Source organism: Mercenaria mercenaria, chromosome 13 (assembly GCF_021730395.1).
Source record: "Mercenaria mercenaria strain notata chromosome 13, MADL_Memer_1, whole genome shotgun sequence".
In the NCBI taxonomy this organism is placed as follows: domain Eukaryota; kingdom Metazoa; phylum Mollusca; class Bivalvia; order Venerida; family Veneridae; genus Mercenaria; species Mercenaria mercenaria.
The window spans coordinates 79567847-79583661 of NC_069373.1; the positions used below are offsets into that span (position 1 = coordinate 79567847).

Sequence of the window (15815 nt, forward strand, 5' to 3'; positions counted from 1 at the left end):
AACAGTAAACATATTTATTGCATTAGCAAACAGAAATGATATGCAAATATTAAACGGATTGTTTAGATAATCCAACTTTTATAATTAAACCGGATAGCACAGCTGTGGAAAATCTGGTTGTAATAATAAAAATTCCTACGTATGTAATTACTTGACTGTCGTTAACGCGGCTAAATATTTGACCAATGAGAATTGCCGTTACATTTTATCGACGAAGACATCATTTCGGAACACCGAAAATCAAGAGGATTTCGGAAGTTGGCACCCTCACAGTCGGGCTGCACGCACTATCGAAGACACCTTATTACTTCGTTAAAAGGTGCAAAAAGTCTAAGCCCGACGACTTAGGAATATCTGCAAAGATGAACATTCGGTTGATATTGACGATACTTATCCTAACGGCTCTTTTAATTTCCCTGGGTAAGTTTGCTGTGTAATATACTACTTATTACATTTCTAATACGTTTGTTTATCATTTTATTATGCTTTAAGAGCATCGCACGCGGTTGCCGTGTATTTATTGTATCAAGTAATGATACAATAAAAATTATAACTTGAGAGAAATGGGAAAAAAAAATTCATATTTTTTTAACTTTTTGTTGTGAATATAGATACTACGTGACATGATGTTAACACACACATCGTAAACTTTTGTTTTCTTTATATTTTCAGGAGAAGCCATGAATAGGAGTAAGTACTACTTTATTGTTTATAAAATTTTATATATTTTCCATTTTGTGATATATAATAAAGTGAATTTTAAGGTACGTACTGTAATAATTATAACCCGAAGCAGATGGGTTTTTTTTTAATTTTCATAATTTGATTCGTATTTAATTGCGTCCATAATAGGGCCGATAACTGTCGGATGCTTGTATATATTGGAAATAACTACTGTTTGATCCAAGGGGTTTTCATGAAATTCTTTATTTTGCGCGTTCTAAATACAAGTTATTCGTTATTCAAGGTCCTTAGGAGTAGGCCTAAGAGTATAATTATTATGAAATTAAAAGTTACCTTGAATCATTTGATTTTATAGGCAATTATGTAATTTTTCATACTTAGTTCCCTAAGAAAAATGACCCATAATTTGTTTTCGAAAATCTTGTGGAGTTTTTTCATGTTACTATGTCTAAATGCTAACCAAGACATTATTCTTCAAAGTTAGGTATTAACGCAGTGATAAGTGGGGTCAAATTTGCAATTTTGAAAAATTTAATTCTCGAAGTGGTTGACATTTGCGGCGGTATGTTTAAAAGAAATGCATATATCTTAAAGTTTTTAAACGTTATATTATCACCATCAGTGGTTTTATCTAACATTTCAGAGGAAATAGGTTAACGCATTGTTTCAGAAAAATACAGATAAACAAAGATGATACTCTTATTGTAATTTATATTTAAGAATTATGATGTAGCTCTATTTCAAAAATAAAATAAAATAAAATAAAACCGCTACAGTCACGAGCTTCATGTTGTTATATGCTATCTTACTTTCTATGATTTTCGCCAACCAAAGTAAATGTAACTAAGTTTTCGTATCTATAACTAAAGGTAGTACTAAATACCGCAAAATACTGATCACAGTATATATTTATGGTATCTTTAATATTTTTTAAACAAATATTATAACTTGAGTGAAATAGAATGAATACTGCTTTATAAGATGTTATTTATGCGTTTTCGTTACTTTTAGGAAAGGGAAAAGGAGGAAAAGGAGGCAAAAGTAAGTAGCTGTTTCTGTAAAGTTTTTGATAAAGAAGCTGTCCAAAAAGATGTCATGGGAATCACTATGGTTTGAAAATCACTGCCTTCGATATTACACATATACAATTAGAGCAAAAAAAGGAGGTTATCATAAAATATTTAGTTAATAATATTTTCTTAATAGTATTTTCTATCATGTTATCAATATTCAAACTTTTGGGAAATATATGAAAAAACAATTATCGAAGATAGAATTTAATAAGAAATAGACATATTCCATGTTAATAATAAAACGTATTTCACATGTATAATCAAACCATTACAACCCTTAAATGTTTATATCATTTAAGAAGAACCATGTTTTAACATATCGGAACTAAAGGATGAGGTAATACGCAGTGTATAACCTATCCGTATGAATGAGATATGTTAAAACACGGCACTGCCATATTAACAGGTAAATGAAATAGGGAAGTACTATTTCCTCGCGCATATAGTAGATCGACGTGACATCAACGCGTGGCAGTGTTTTAAGTGAAATAAGTTTAACACCGGTTGGTTATAACATTTCGATTTTGAAACGTTTATTATATAAAGTAATAAATCAAATATTGCGAAGCTTGTAGGACGCCAAACAATATGTCAACGTGATGCGAAGCTTCCGTGTTTTAATTGAAATGTGTATGGATTTTTCAAATTAGAATTGAAAATAAATAGTTTTCTGTTTAAAATATCTATAATTGATGATATGAATTGACGGTCAAGAAAGGGCGCTACTATAATTTATCTACTGTTTTAGATTAAGGGCATATTAGAATCGAAATAATGTATAGCAAAAGAGTGTTTAACACTATTTATACACTCGGGCGGTAATACGTCGTACAAATAATTTCACTCGGGCTGCGCCCTCGTGCAATTATTACGCCCGACGTATAACCGTCCATCGTGCATAAATAGTGTTAAAACACTATTTTGCTGAAAATTATTTCTTAAATAATAATTCAACAGATATAAGAACATGAAAACAAAGAAGTTTGCATATCATGTTCGCTGTTTTTATTAATATAAATACTATGTAATAACATATAAGACAATAAATTCGACTTTTCTTTTACTTGCAGAAGGAGGCGGTAAAAGTAAGTTTTATTTTAACATTAACGTGATTTGATACGTATGTATACGATTGACCTGTTTTAAATATGCTTGTTCTATTATGTTTTCATTATAGTGTGCAAACTGTACATAGTTTAAGAAAATTGTAATATGTAAACATAAATTAACACGTTTATTGTCACTATTTTGCTGTATGTATGAATATAAATACTACTCGAAAACGAATACTATTTTTTTTCAGAAGGAGGCAGTAATAGTAAATATTTTGTTTAAGTTTACTCGAATGTAGTTTCCATACATGTACAATGTTCTATTAAAAGGATTCTTTTACCAAAGGTCGAACTATTTACCAGTAAAGTGAGTACTCGCCAACATCGTACTCAAGTTCTACGAAGCCCTAACTCCGCTTAGACACATGACCGTATCCCAATTCATTTTGTTAAAAGCTGCCTCACATGTAAAAGATCCAAATATACCATTGTCTGATTTTGAAATATATTTCAAAGCTGTAAATAATCCTGACGATCACTTTTTTAATCCTGATGAAGACGTTTTGTACTTTAATGAACGTTTTCTTAATAATGAATTTCAGGTTATGTTCAATGAGCTTGATGTACATTTAAGTAATGTCGAAATCACATCTGCCATTAAGGAGCTAAAGACTGGAAAGAGTGCGGGCCCCGATAATTTATTAAATGAATTTTTTACGCATGGTGCTTTTCGATTATTACCTTACCTTAACACATTGTTTAACGCGATTTTTAACACTGGATGTTTCCCTGAATCTTGGTCTGAAGGATATATCATTCCATTGCATAAAAAAGGTGCAGTAAATGTTCCTGATAACTATAGAGGAATCACATTACTTAGTGTTTTAGGAAAACTGTTCACTAGAATTTTAAATAATCGGTTAACAAATTGGGCAGAGTACTATAATATATATATAGAAGCACAAGCAGGTTTTCGAAGTGGCATGAGTACCACAGATAATATTTTTGTATTACATGGTCTTATAACTCATATTATCAACAATGGAAAGAAGCTGTACTGTAGTTTTATTGATTTTAGTAAAGCATTTGATTATGTAGAAAGAAATAATTTATGGTATAAGCTGATTAAAATTGGTGTTCGAGGTAAGGTGTTAACTGTTATTAAAAGTATGTACACTGGTCTGAAATCTCGTGTGAAATATAATAATAAACTTAGTAATGAATTTACATGTATGCCTGGTGTACGTCAAGGTGAATGTTTGTCGCCTTTTCTTTTTTCTATGTTTTTGAATGATATTGAAGAATATCTCATTTTGAACAATTTCGAGGGTGTATGACAAAATTATTTCTTTTGCTATATGCCGACGACATTGTCATCTTCTCTGAAACAGCAGACGGACTACAAAAAGGATTATATTTACTTCAAGAATATTGTTACAGATGGAAACTGAAAATCAATGTTAAGAAAACTAAAGTTATTGTTTTCAGAAAATCGGGAATGTTACCGAGGAACTTGAATTTTGTTTTTGATAATAAACAGATTGAAATAGTTAAGTCTTTCTCGTATCTTGGTATAGTACGGTGCCCCTAAAGTGACATGTTACACACTTTTTTTCCAGTTAGGTAATGTGAGACTTTTTTTATTTCGTTCAAACGAAATAGTTATTTCGTTTAAACGAAATAACTTATTTCGTTTAAACGAAATCATTTCGTTTGAACGAAATAATCATTTCGTTTAAACGAAATAACTTATTATGTTTAAACAAAATCATTTCGTTTAAACGAAATGATTTCGTTTAAACGAAATAAGTTATTATGTTTAAACGAAATAAGTTATTTCGTTTAAACGAATAATCATTTCGTTTAAACGAATGATTTCGTTTAACGAAATGATTTCGTTTAAAGAAATAAAAAAGCTCACATTACCTAATTGAAAAAATGTGTGTAACATGTCACTTTAGGGCACCGTAGTTAGATTAAAGTGATCATTTAGCGAACCAAATTACGTTGGTAGTAAAGCACAGAAGGGATTTTCAAATTAATAGATACTTAATGAATTTTTCAAATGTTCTGTTAATACAGACTAGAATTGTTTGATAAACTCGTTTTACCAATTCTTAACTACTCTTGTGAATTTGGGATTTCAGAATGCATGTTAACATAGAAGAGTACATACTTGTATTGTAAACGAGTTTAAAAAGTGAAGGCACAAACAGAACGATTTTGTATATGGTATCTAGGAAGATTTAGTCTTATTATCGATAGATACATTAGAATTATTAGATATTGGTTTAAACTTATATTGTAGCATAGATAATAAGTATAATTAAAATTGTATATACTTATAATGGCTGATGCAGATATACATCCAAATAAGACTTCCTGGGTTACTTTAGTCGAGACTTACTGCCTTCAATGGGATTCATGATGTATGGCTTGCACAGGGAGTTGGTAATTCGATGTTTTCTACATATTTTCAAGCAACGCTCCCTGACATAGTTTCAGTGATGGCACGATCGTTTAGAAAATTCACTCGAGCAATTTTTCAGGGAGATTATTGATTTTGATTTCAATTTTTTCTAAAATGTTTAACGTACAGAACTTTACGTTAGCGTTCTTAACTTAGATTGATCTCAGGTCAAACCATAGAAGATCCTTAGCAGGTGCCATGAAACGAAAGTTTCACCATTAAGTCATGATTTTGAAACATCACAGTTTTGATACAATTGTTAAATTACTTTTTCAGTTAAGAATGTATTGTAATTAGCGTAATATATACATAATTACGTTTGATTAGAAACATATAAATCACAAACAATTTTGTCATGTACTGCTATCATATGTTATACGTTATGTTAATGAGCATATGTAATCTTTGTTGACAATATGTAATTTGTGTTGATATCATTCTACTCCTATAATAAATAAGTAATGACACCTTTCCTGCATACCATTACTTGACGATCATTGAACTTGATCTTTCATTACTTTTGCTAGTTAGAACGTCCGTTGCTATTTATTTGAGCAGAACGTTGTGTTTATACATGCACTTTTTAAAGCTGGTTTATATCAACACAATTTTTGTCACGTGACTTGCTATTGTTATGTAATTGTAATTCATGTATATGTTCACATGGGCCTATGGCCTATTGAATCTGAAATAAAATCTTCTTCTTCTTCTTCTTCATTTTAGGAAATCTTTTCAATATGGTTGAAAGATCACCAACTGCTTATAATGTCTATAACAACACAGCAATTATAATATTTTGAGTGAAATAAAAATAAAATATTTTCAGACCATTTCCCTTTTCGTTTTTGACAAAATAAATACTACTTGATGAAATATTTATAAATCCGATTTTTATGCTTTCAGAAGGAGGAGGCGGCAAAAGTAAGTGATTTGATACGTATTCGTTTCTCGATACATAAAATTATGGATGTTCTTTTTAGCTCAGCAAATGTGCTTGAGGATATTCGGTCAAGCTAAGTCAAGCTGAACTACCTTATTCTTATTTAAACAGTTAATATGTCATCTTGAATTAGAATAGCACAGCAGATGGGTAAGGTTTAGTTTGAAATTTGTAGCGTAAAGTTATGATTTTCAGTAAAATGATTTTTTTTCCATAAAGGTTATACTATGGGATATCCGAAGATGAATTTATAATGGCTGTTTGTGTGGATTCCGTAACTACAACAACTGAATGATTCATTATCTTGCACACCACATTCAACACAAAAAGGAAATAGAATAAATAAAATGAATATGAATACTTTTTCTTTTAAGCATTTATAGTAAGGTAGAATTGTACGCATTCAGTCATAAATTAGCTTTCATCTAGATCTATAAATAACGTCGAAAATGACGTCGTATACAGTCAATAAAATAGTACTTACTTGAGTGAAATGTAGCGCGATAAACACGAAAGTAGCATGTCAAAGTAAGACCCACTGATAGACACGAAAGTAGAACAAAAAGACCACACATGTCAGTCTAAGGAAATCCAAAAGAAAATAATTCGTTTCTTCGCACATGTTTTGACTTCAAGGGAATATTGCACGCCTATCGTAATGTTTTAGTAGTATATTTCAAAATGTATAGTCTTTTTATAAGACTCCGAAAGAAAAATTGAGCCGTGCCACGAGAAAACCAACATAGTGGGTTTGCGACTAGCATGGATCCAGTCAAGCCTGCGCATCCTCGCAGTCTGGTCAGGGTTCATGCTGGTCGCTAACGGTTTCTCTAATTGCAATAGGCTTTGAAAGCGAACAGCATGGATCCTGACCAGACTGCGCGGATGCGTAGGCTGGTCTGTATCCATGCTGGTCGCAGAGCCACTTTGTTGGTTTTCTCATGGTGCGGCTCAATTATGTATATTAAGCACCACCTTTTAACATAATTAGACTAACACAGCAAATGGGTAAGGTTTAGTTTGAAATTTGTAGCGTTAAGTTATGGTTTTCAGTAAAATGAACTTTATTTCATAAAGGTTATACTTTAGGATATCCGAAGATGAATGTGTAGTGTCTGTTTGTGTGGATTGAAATATTTGCTAAGGAGAGTTTCCCTTCCGTAACTACAACAACTGAATGATTTATATTTTTTTTGCGCACAAAAAAGAAATAGAATAAATAAAATGAATATGAATACCTTTCCTTTTAAGCATGTATAGTAAGGTAGAATTGTACGCATTCAGTCATAAATTAGCTTTTATTTAGATCTATAAATAACGCCGAAAATGACGTAACAAATAACATCGTTTATAGTCAACAAAATAGCACTTACTTGAGCGAAATGTAGTGCAGTAAGCAGAAATTTTGTTCTTTTTGTATGATTAGAAATAATCTATAATAAAAATTATAAAATAAAACTATGTTTATGCTTTTAGAAGGTGGTGGAAGTGGCGGCGGCGGAGGTCCAGTAGGCCCAAATCTTAGTGCGTATTTTTTATATATATAATGTTATATGTTTGTACGATATTTGTACGTATTCACGTTTAATCCAAACGTTTATATGGTTGATACTGTGGGCTTTAAACGCAGCCTCCTAACTGTAGCTAAGAGTTTCATATAAGTGTTATATCCTACCTGTCTCAGTATGTTTTGACAACTTAGGATTTCTATCCATGTGTGAAGCAAAATGACTTTATTACGCAACCTTTATATAATTTATCCTAACAATTGTCTGTCTTAAATTATTTTCTTTCCATTTGTTAACTGTACTTTCGCATGGTTATGCCTACATATTTTATTCTTACCACTGTCTAGTGCTATTTCTTAGTAGTGTCTGAAACGTACAAATTTTATCATTAAAGTTGTGTGTAGTAGGCTTGCATGGTTATGTCTGAAACCTCGCGTATTTTGTCCTGTACTCTTACCATATCTAAAACTTTGTCTGTGTTATTGTTTTAGTTAAGTGCGGCAAGGAAAATATCGATGCGAACAAGTTTGTGTGCTGCGATGGCGTTTCACACGTGAAATCGTATGGAGATGATACATCCTGTTGTGGTGAGGTAAGATAAAATCTTTTTTCGATCTCGACCCTATTTTGTTTTCTATATATTGAACTAAATAGTTTTTACTCCATGTTTAAATTTCTATACGGCGGGAAAGAGCCTGTGATGTTATGGCATGTCCTTGAGCTCCTTTGCCGGCGGGATATTGCCGGTGCTATATTCTTTATAACTGTTGATGTAAACCAGTTTGATATTGACCATCTTTCCTTGTATGGAATGTCTTAATATGCAACCACTAAGACACTGAAAATTCACACACGCATTTACTTTTTCTCATCTGTCCAAAAACTATGAGTCGAGTCTTTTTTCTAAAAAGCTATAATCATATAAAAAATTCTTGGTAGCTCTAACTATTCTAGAGATTTCTGAAACATTTTCAATAGTAGAAGAATCATATTTTGACACAGTTATAAAATGTTAATTCTGATATACTTGTTTCTGTTAAAACACGCTTACGCTTAAATGACGTCACGTCAACGTGCGATGACGTCAATGTTTTTGTTTCGACAAAGAAAGGGCGCTTCTAATTTGTTCTTCTACTGTTTTAGATAAAGGGCATATAAGAATTGAAATAATATATAGAAAATTAGTGTTTTACTTAAATTAATACACTCCAAATCGGTTATACGTCGGCAGAATAAATCACTCGGGCTATCCCCTCGTGAAATCATTCCGCGCGTATAACCTCTTTTCGTGTATTCATAATGTTAAAACACGGTTTTTCGATACATTACTTCTTAATTAAACACCACATAAGTAAAATAAACTCTTTGTTGTGTGAAATTCACGTGATCTGTCTTTTTTAACTGCTCGAATTTGAATATCAAGCATATAGCCTCGACATTATAAACGACACAGTAATATAGATGATGCCAGAAAAGAACACTAACACGTAAGCCGAACATTTTTGAGGTTCTGTAAGTTTTGCAAAACATTATGTATTAGTGTGCTCTATCGGTGTTATAGTATTGGTATTTTAATAACACGGCATATCCTCAATGGGAGAAAATCATTTTTGCTTTTATGACACCTCTTCATTTCTTTGTAAATAAGTGTCATTTAGGAAACGTACACAATGAATAAATGTCTAGGATTACAAATAGCTAGCGAACTATTTTATTTTCATAGTATTTGATGAAGTTAGCAGCCATGCTCTTGAAAACAGCTCGAATATATGCGAGGTTAAATCATTTAAAACTATTTTTTTTTATCTTGTCAGTAAATGAATTTATTAATACAAATAATAATTAACAAAGTATATTTCAGTATGACTATAACCCACAAATCGAAACTTGTTGTAACGGTCTTCTCAACCCAGGTTTTGGATTTAAGAACCGAGACGGTGTTTGCTGTGGAATGTTTAGGTAACGGGATCGTTATTAATTTAATTGTTCAAATTACGAACAAATGCTGTGTATTGTTACCGGCCGTTTGTTTATAAAGTTGGATGCTTACACAGACAAGTCCCGTCGTTTCATAAATATATCTTCTCATAAATTAATTCTACATTGATGCCGTATAAAGTTTAAAAACTTGCGTTTGTACCATTAACCCTTATCATGCTGGACAGGATTGATTCTGCCTTTACGAAAAGTGTAGATCATGATCTACACTGTTCAGCATTCAGTCACTTTCTATTTTGGTAAGCAGGCCATTTACAGCTTATGGCACTGTCCATATTGAATTGTAGACAAGTTCATTATAGAAATTTATCAGGAGAAGGGTTAGTATTCACCAATTTTATCATTTTTTTTTCAGTTATGACAAGCGATGTTATGAATGTGTCAAGGATATGATCATGCCTAAGTTTAATTACAAACATCAGATTTGCTGTGGTGGTGTAATAAATGAATTAAATGCAAACGATACATGTTGCTGTGGCGAAGAAACCATAGACCCAAAGTTTGAAATTTGTTGCGATGGAGTACCTGAAAAAAGAGACAAAAAAGTCGCAGTTGACTGCTGTAGTAAGTTATTGGTCGATTATTTGATCAATTGATCTTGAACTATACGAGGATCCGTTGAATCCTTAGAGCTCAATGAAGTAAAATAAGTACAGATTCGGTTTGTTTGTTTGTTTTATTTTGTCGGGTCTGACGTCGTACCGACACAAATGTAGGTCAGATGGCAACTCTCAAATGGTACGGTTTGGTTGAGAGTAAAATGAACATATCTTTATTTTCTAGGCATTTTTTATCATTGAACTTCTATTGCACCAACTTTGTATAGAATCAAAATGAAATTGAAGACTGGTCCCTAGTCCTTAGAAAATATCTTTACTATAAAGAGATATAATTGATTTATCCTATAATAGTTCTCCTCTACTGCTTGTAGACTGTGGGCTTACGAAAGTTGACATAGTTGTCGTTTTGGACGCTTCCGAGAGTATACAACTTCCAAACTGGCCAAAGATGCTTACTTTTACAACCGAAATTCTTGGTGAGGCTGAAATTGATGAAGACAATGTTCGTGTTGGTCTTTTGACTTATCGACACAATGCTTCTGTAGAGTTTAACTTGAACGAGTACCACAAAAAAGATGCTATGTTCGGCGCCATCAAAAGTGTAAGTATCTACGAAATCTAACTGAAATCAGTGGGTAACTTTTAATCTCTTTGAAGTGTACTAAGCAATAGGAAATTTGAGTTTGCAATCTTTAGTTCTGTATTGTTCTTATGCAGAGTTAGTAATTCACAGCATACTTGCTTTCTTTAAAACTATCAGACATTTAAGCAGGAGGGCCATGATGGTGCAAATTTAAGCTATAGCTGTAAATAATAGTGCAATACATCCCTATCATAAGAGGGACTAAAATTAAGAGGGCACAAAATGTATCTTTCTCAAAGGTATACCAGACCTAAATTTCATACTTTAAAAACATGAACAAATGTTTCATATAGTTTATGTAAACATGAAATTAACAGTATAGGTGTATTGACAGAAATATGAGCCGCGCCATGAGAAAACCAACATAGTGGCTTTGCGACCAGCATGGATCCAGACCAGCCTGCCCATCCGCGCAGTCTGGTCAGGATTCATGCTGTTCGCTTTCAAAGCCTATAGCATTTAGAGAAACCGTTAGCGAACAGCATGCGGATCTGGTCTGGATCCATGCTGGTCGCAAAGTCATTATGTTGGTTTTCTCATGGCGCGGCTCAGTTATGTATTAGCCTAAAAGTAGAACACAGTATCAATGCTAAAACTCTTGAAGTTTTTTTAAACAGTCGACAGCAAAATATTTATTTAAGAATGTAGCTCTACATACACAAATGATTTAAATGTTGATTATAGTTTAATGTGTTTTATGAGGGTTTTCTCGATTTGAAGAAAATATCTAAACATAAAATATTTAAGAGAACGATAGCCATCGGATATCTTTAAGTGTAGGTAGAAACAAAGTCTCTTTTTATCATTATTTCGTTTCAGGTTCCATACGTAAGGGGAAGTACGAATACAGGCTTTGCTATTGAAACAGCAAGAGAGAAAATGTTCATTCCTTCAAAAGGGGATAGACCTAACGTAGACGACGTGTTAATTATCGTTACAGACGGGGATTCCGACGACTACGATTACACAATAGGTAAGAATTGATAATCGTTTTATGTTATATATATAGATGACGACGACGTAAATAGCGACAATAACAACGACAATGATTGTGATGATGATGATGATGATGATGGATACAGGTTGACAATGGTAAGACTGGTGTACATTATTATTTCATTATAAGTACAAGTTATGTGAGATGCATTTACCAGTTCTTGAACATAATTTATCGTTTATATACAGTGAATTACTACTAATTCCAGCTTAAATCCAGATTGCTAGTAACACAGACGTTTCGTACCATATAAACTTGCCGTTAATACGTCGTTGAAAGCATGTGATATTTAAGTTATTGAACACAAATACACGCAAGTTCTTGTGGTATTCTAAGTGTAAGATTGAAATCTTTTGTCTGAGTGACCATCTGATGGAGTCACAAGTGAAAATATTAGATTTGTTGCTTACGTGCGCAAAATAAGGTTTCTTTTTATTCAGTGCATGTTTTTTAATTGCTTGAACTAATTTTACATATTTGATATTTTTATGAGGTAGAAAGCGTTTATTAAGACATCAACGCGAGAACAATTATAATATGATATGTGTAGACACCGTAATAGATAAGTTAATGTTATACATAAGATAAATTAAATACATTGTGTGTGCTCATGCTGGTTTGTTAACATTTTCAGAAAATGTTGTCATTAATGGTCTTGTACTGAAAAAAATACGAAGTTTCACATACCGGCATATTAAAAATCTTATTACACAACCGGAAAACCTGTTGAGATGTGTGAGGAGAAAAAATACGTTACAACAAAGGCGTTAAAGATATTTGCAGAATAGAACATAACAGAATTTTTATTTAGTCTTAGGCATATTCAGTACATCTACATAAACCAATATAAATAACAATAATGACAACAATGGTAATATGACATTAACATAAAGACAATCAAGTTGAAGAGAATGTGTAAAAAGTATAAATCTAAAAGGATACAAATGATACTTCCATTACATTATATTTTGATATACATTTTGCACAATCATGTCGAATTCAATATATTTTGTCTCTGTTTGAAAGCTTTGATCAAACACAGAAATTTTATGAAGCAATGGTTTACTATTAGTTTCCGACAAGTATACCAGTTTAGCCATACTAGGTCTAACTCTATAATATCTTCGTATATGAATAATGCACAACTCTTTAAATGCTTCACATTCCAACACAAAGTGATACTCTCTTCCACTACCCTTTTATTATATAGTTCACATAATCTATTTTGTCTTTCTATGCCTCGATGTCGACCATATTCAATATAAAGCCGATAGGATTACGTTCTGAGTTTTGTTAAAACATGCAAATGTTTCTTGTTTTTTTATTGAGACCTTCCATAGGTTTCTTTCAGCTCTTTAGATAACATCAAGCTAGGACTATTGTTAACACTAATCTGCCATTCAGAAATAAAAATTTCAATCAGTCTACTTTTGAACACAGGTATAAACTGTTTAACATCTATCGATGATTGAAATAACCATATTTCACCGAATCCTGAAACGTTAAACAGTTTTGACTTTAAAAAGCCAATTATTGTCCCAGTATACGCAGCACAAAAGCATATTTCTATACACATTTTGTAAAATACAATTGGTGTTTCTATTAACTATTTAATATTCTTAATTTCCAGTTTATATAAAGGGGTGTTCTACCTGTTTTACCAAAGATTGTTAGAGCACAGGTAGATATTATTACATTTAGTAGCCTTTTTATAATTTTTCCATGGACTCTTTCAATCTTATCGGCAGTTGTAAAGCCCCATATTTCTGACGCGTAACATAATATTGAAGAAACACATGAATCAAATAAATTTGTGTGAATATTAATTGGTATATCTATACGTTTGGTCAATGTGTATAGGGAATTCATGGCTTTCAGAGCTTTTCCCGCTAAAGTGTCAATACCACGCCTGAAAGATCCGCTACTGCTAACAGCAAAACCTTAGAAGGTGAGCTGTTCAACCATCCGAGTAGGTCCAGTGTTCGTTTTGTGCCAACCTTCCACCTTTACTGAATACAACATTTTTTGTCTTTTTAATGTTGGCAGTCAGTTTCCATTTTATACAATAACCTGCTAATTAATTCAAATGGGGATGCTCGAGCGTGTCACTTAATAAAATACAGTCGTCAGCGACCAGGAACAGTATGAAATATATGCATATATGGTCTAGATTTATACCGGAAATATATTAGCCTGAAATGCTGTTTCAAGGTCGCTGCGTACTGGCTTTTTTAATTTAATGATGAATTGACAAAGCTCTATGACGTTTAAACAATGCTAATCTTTACGCTGTGAGTCGAGATCATGTAAACCTAAATTTCACAACATTAACATCTTTTATGTATTCAGTGAAATCATTATTATAAAGTAATTTGTAAGAGGATGAATTTACAATCAATTGTTACTAGTCTTGTACGTATAATTCTTGAAATATCGCTCAAACAAACTTATGAAACATTTTCCATTTTCCAGTACATTGCCTCAACAAAACGTGTGGAAATACTGTTCTCATGTATTTTTACAAAGTTCGACAACACTATTCATTTGACGTCTTTTCAATGTCAGTTAACATCATGAAGTTAATTTTATGACATATTTATTGTCTTAAGTTTCCAAAATTAATGATAAGTATCAAACACTTGTACCTAAGCAAAACACAACTATGTAAAAAAGAAATTTAAGTCCGTCTTTTTACCTCTAACAATGTCTTTCAAAAATGTACCTGGATATTTTCTAATTCGCAAATCCCCACACTTCAAAACCATAATTAAAATGGTAAAAATAAGCTAGTAAATGTCTAAAGCTGCTTTCAACAGTCTAATTAAATTTCGTTATAGAAAAAAAATCTACTTGTACGTGGTCAATTAATTCTGGTTTCGTCGACGGCACTTAGCAGTTATAATAATAGCAAAGCAATTGTAAATATAGCACCGTTAACCTCGGCGCATGCGCTTACATATTTCATCATTCAGCGGTGTCAATATCATACCTCAGACTTTTTCATACAATATGGAAAACTAATTTATGCGACGTAAACCAAGACTTACTTGTTACGGTCAATTTATCTTACCGCAATCTCTGAACTACTGCTCGAAGTCGCCTATGTTGATTATTTACATCCGGGTATTTTTTGACGTACTAGAAATTCCGGAAAGAATAGTCTACTTTCAATTTCACGTTCATAAAAATAGGTTTCGGTACTCCGAGGAAAAGCGATTACATATGGAAGGGTATATCCGCCACATCACACATTATAGTAGTTGATATTTTAATATGCAAATTCATTTCCCATGTTGCTGTTTAGAAGTGCATTATCCCTGTTTATATATAAGTTGTGATATTTTAATTACAACACTACTGTTAATGTTGTAACCAATGAAAAATAAAATGATTCTTATAATCCAGTCATAAGAATTCCTATGCAGATATTTTAATAATAATTAAGTATTCAATTTGCTAACTATGTCATCAATATGAAAACCATTGAGTCAAAATTAATTTAAAGTTATTTTAATTATTATTAAGAATTTATTTTGCAAACTTTATCATTTTAAGTATGCTTAAAATGGCATTGATTAACTTCTTATTCCTATTTTCAATTTTTTTTTTATTTGGTCATATGAATGACATTTGAGTCAATTGTATGTTGTCAAGCAAAATTCGTTTCTTTGCGCTAAAATGGGCCCTTTTAAGTAAAGGGAAATAACTGGTAAAACAGTAAAAAGTAATAAGCGCTCCCCGTACCGATGTGGACAATATTTCATACTTAGAAAATAAGTCCGCCTGCAACCGTTCCATTCAATGTAAAGCTTAGCTTAGGTAATTCTGAACATTTAAATGATGACCCCAGTATCAAAATACATTGTCGTAACCAAAGAAACAGTCAAAGC

The 15815-nt window shown here is 32.1% G+C and overlaps 1 protein-coding gene and 1 long non-coding RNA gene across 2 annotated transcripts in view; both read left to right on the plus strand.

The window, feature by feature from the left end:
* The first annotated feature begins 258 nt into the window (after positions 1-258).
* On the plus strand, positions 259-1776 carry LOC128547683 (uncharacterized). The gene is made up of 3 exons (XR_008366636.1): positions 259-420; positions 673-690; positions 1696-1776. It is a non-coding gene; the product is annotated as an uncharacterized LOC128547683 (long non-coding RNA).
* Positions 1777-6185: 4409 nt separating this feature from the next.
* LOC123529337 (uncharacterized) overlaps positions 6186-15815 on the plus strand; it is a 64860-nt gene continuing 55230 nt past the window's right edge. Inside the window, exons 1-7 of the mRNA XM_045309641.2 lie at positions 6186-6200; positions 7696-7743; positions 8219-8319; positions 9589-9686; positions 10081-10289; positions 10657-10886; positions 11748-11901. Of these exons, the coding sequence (XP_045165576.2) occupies positions 9679-9686; positions 10081-10289; positions 10657-10886; positions 11748-11901 (601 nt within the window). The 5' untranslated portion in view covers positions 6186-6200; positions 7696-7743; positions 8219-8319; positions 9589-9678. The remainder of the gene's footprint in view (positions 6201-7695; positions 7744-8218; positions 8320-9588; positions 9687-10080; positions 10290-10656; positions 10887-11747; positions 11902-15815) is intronic.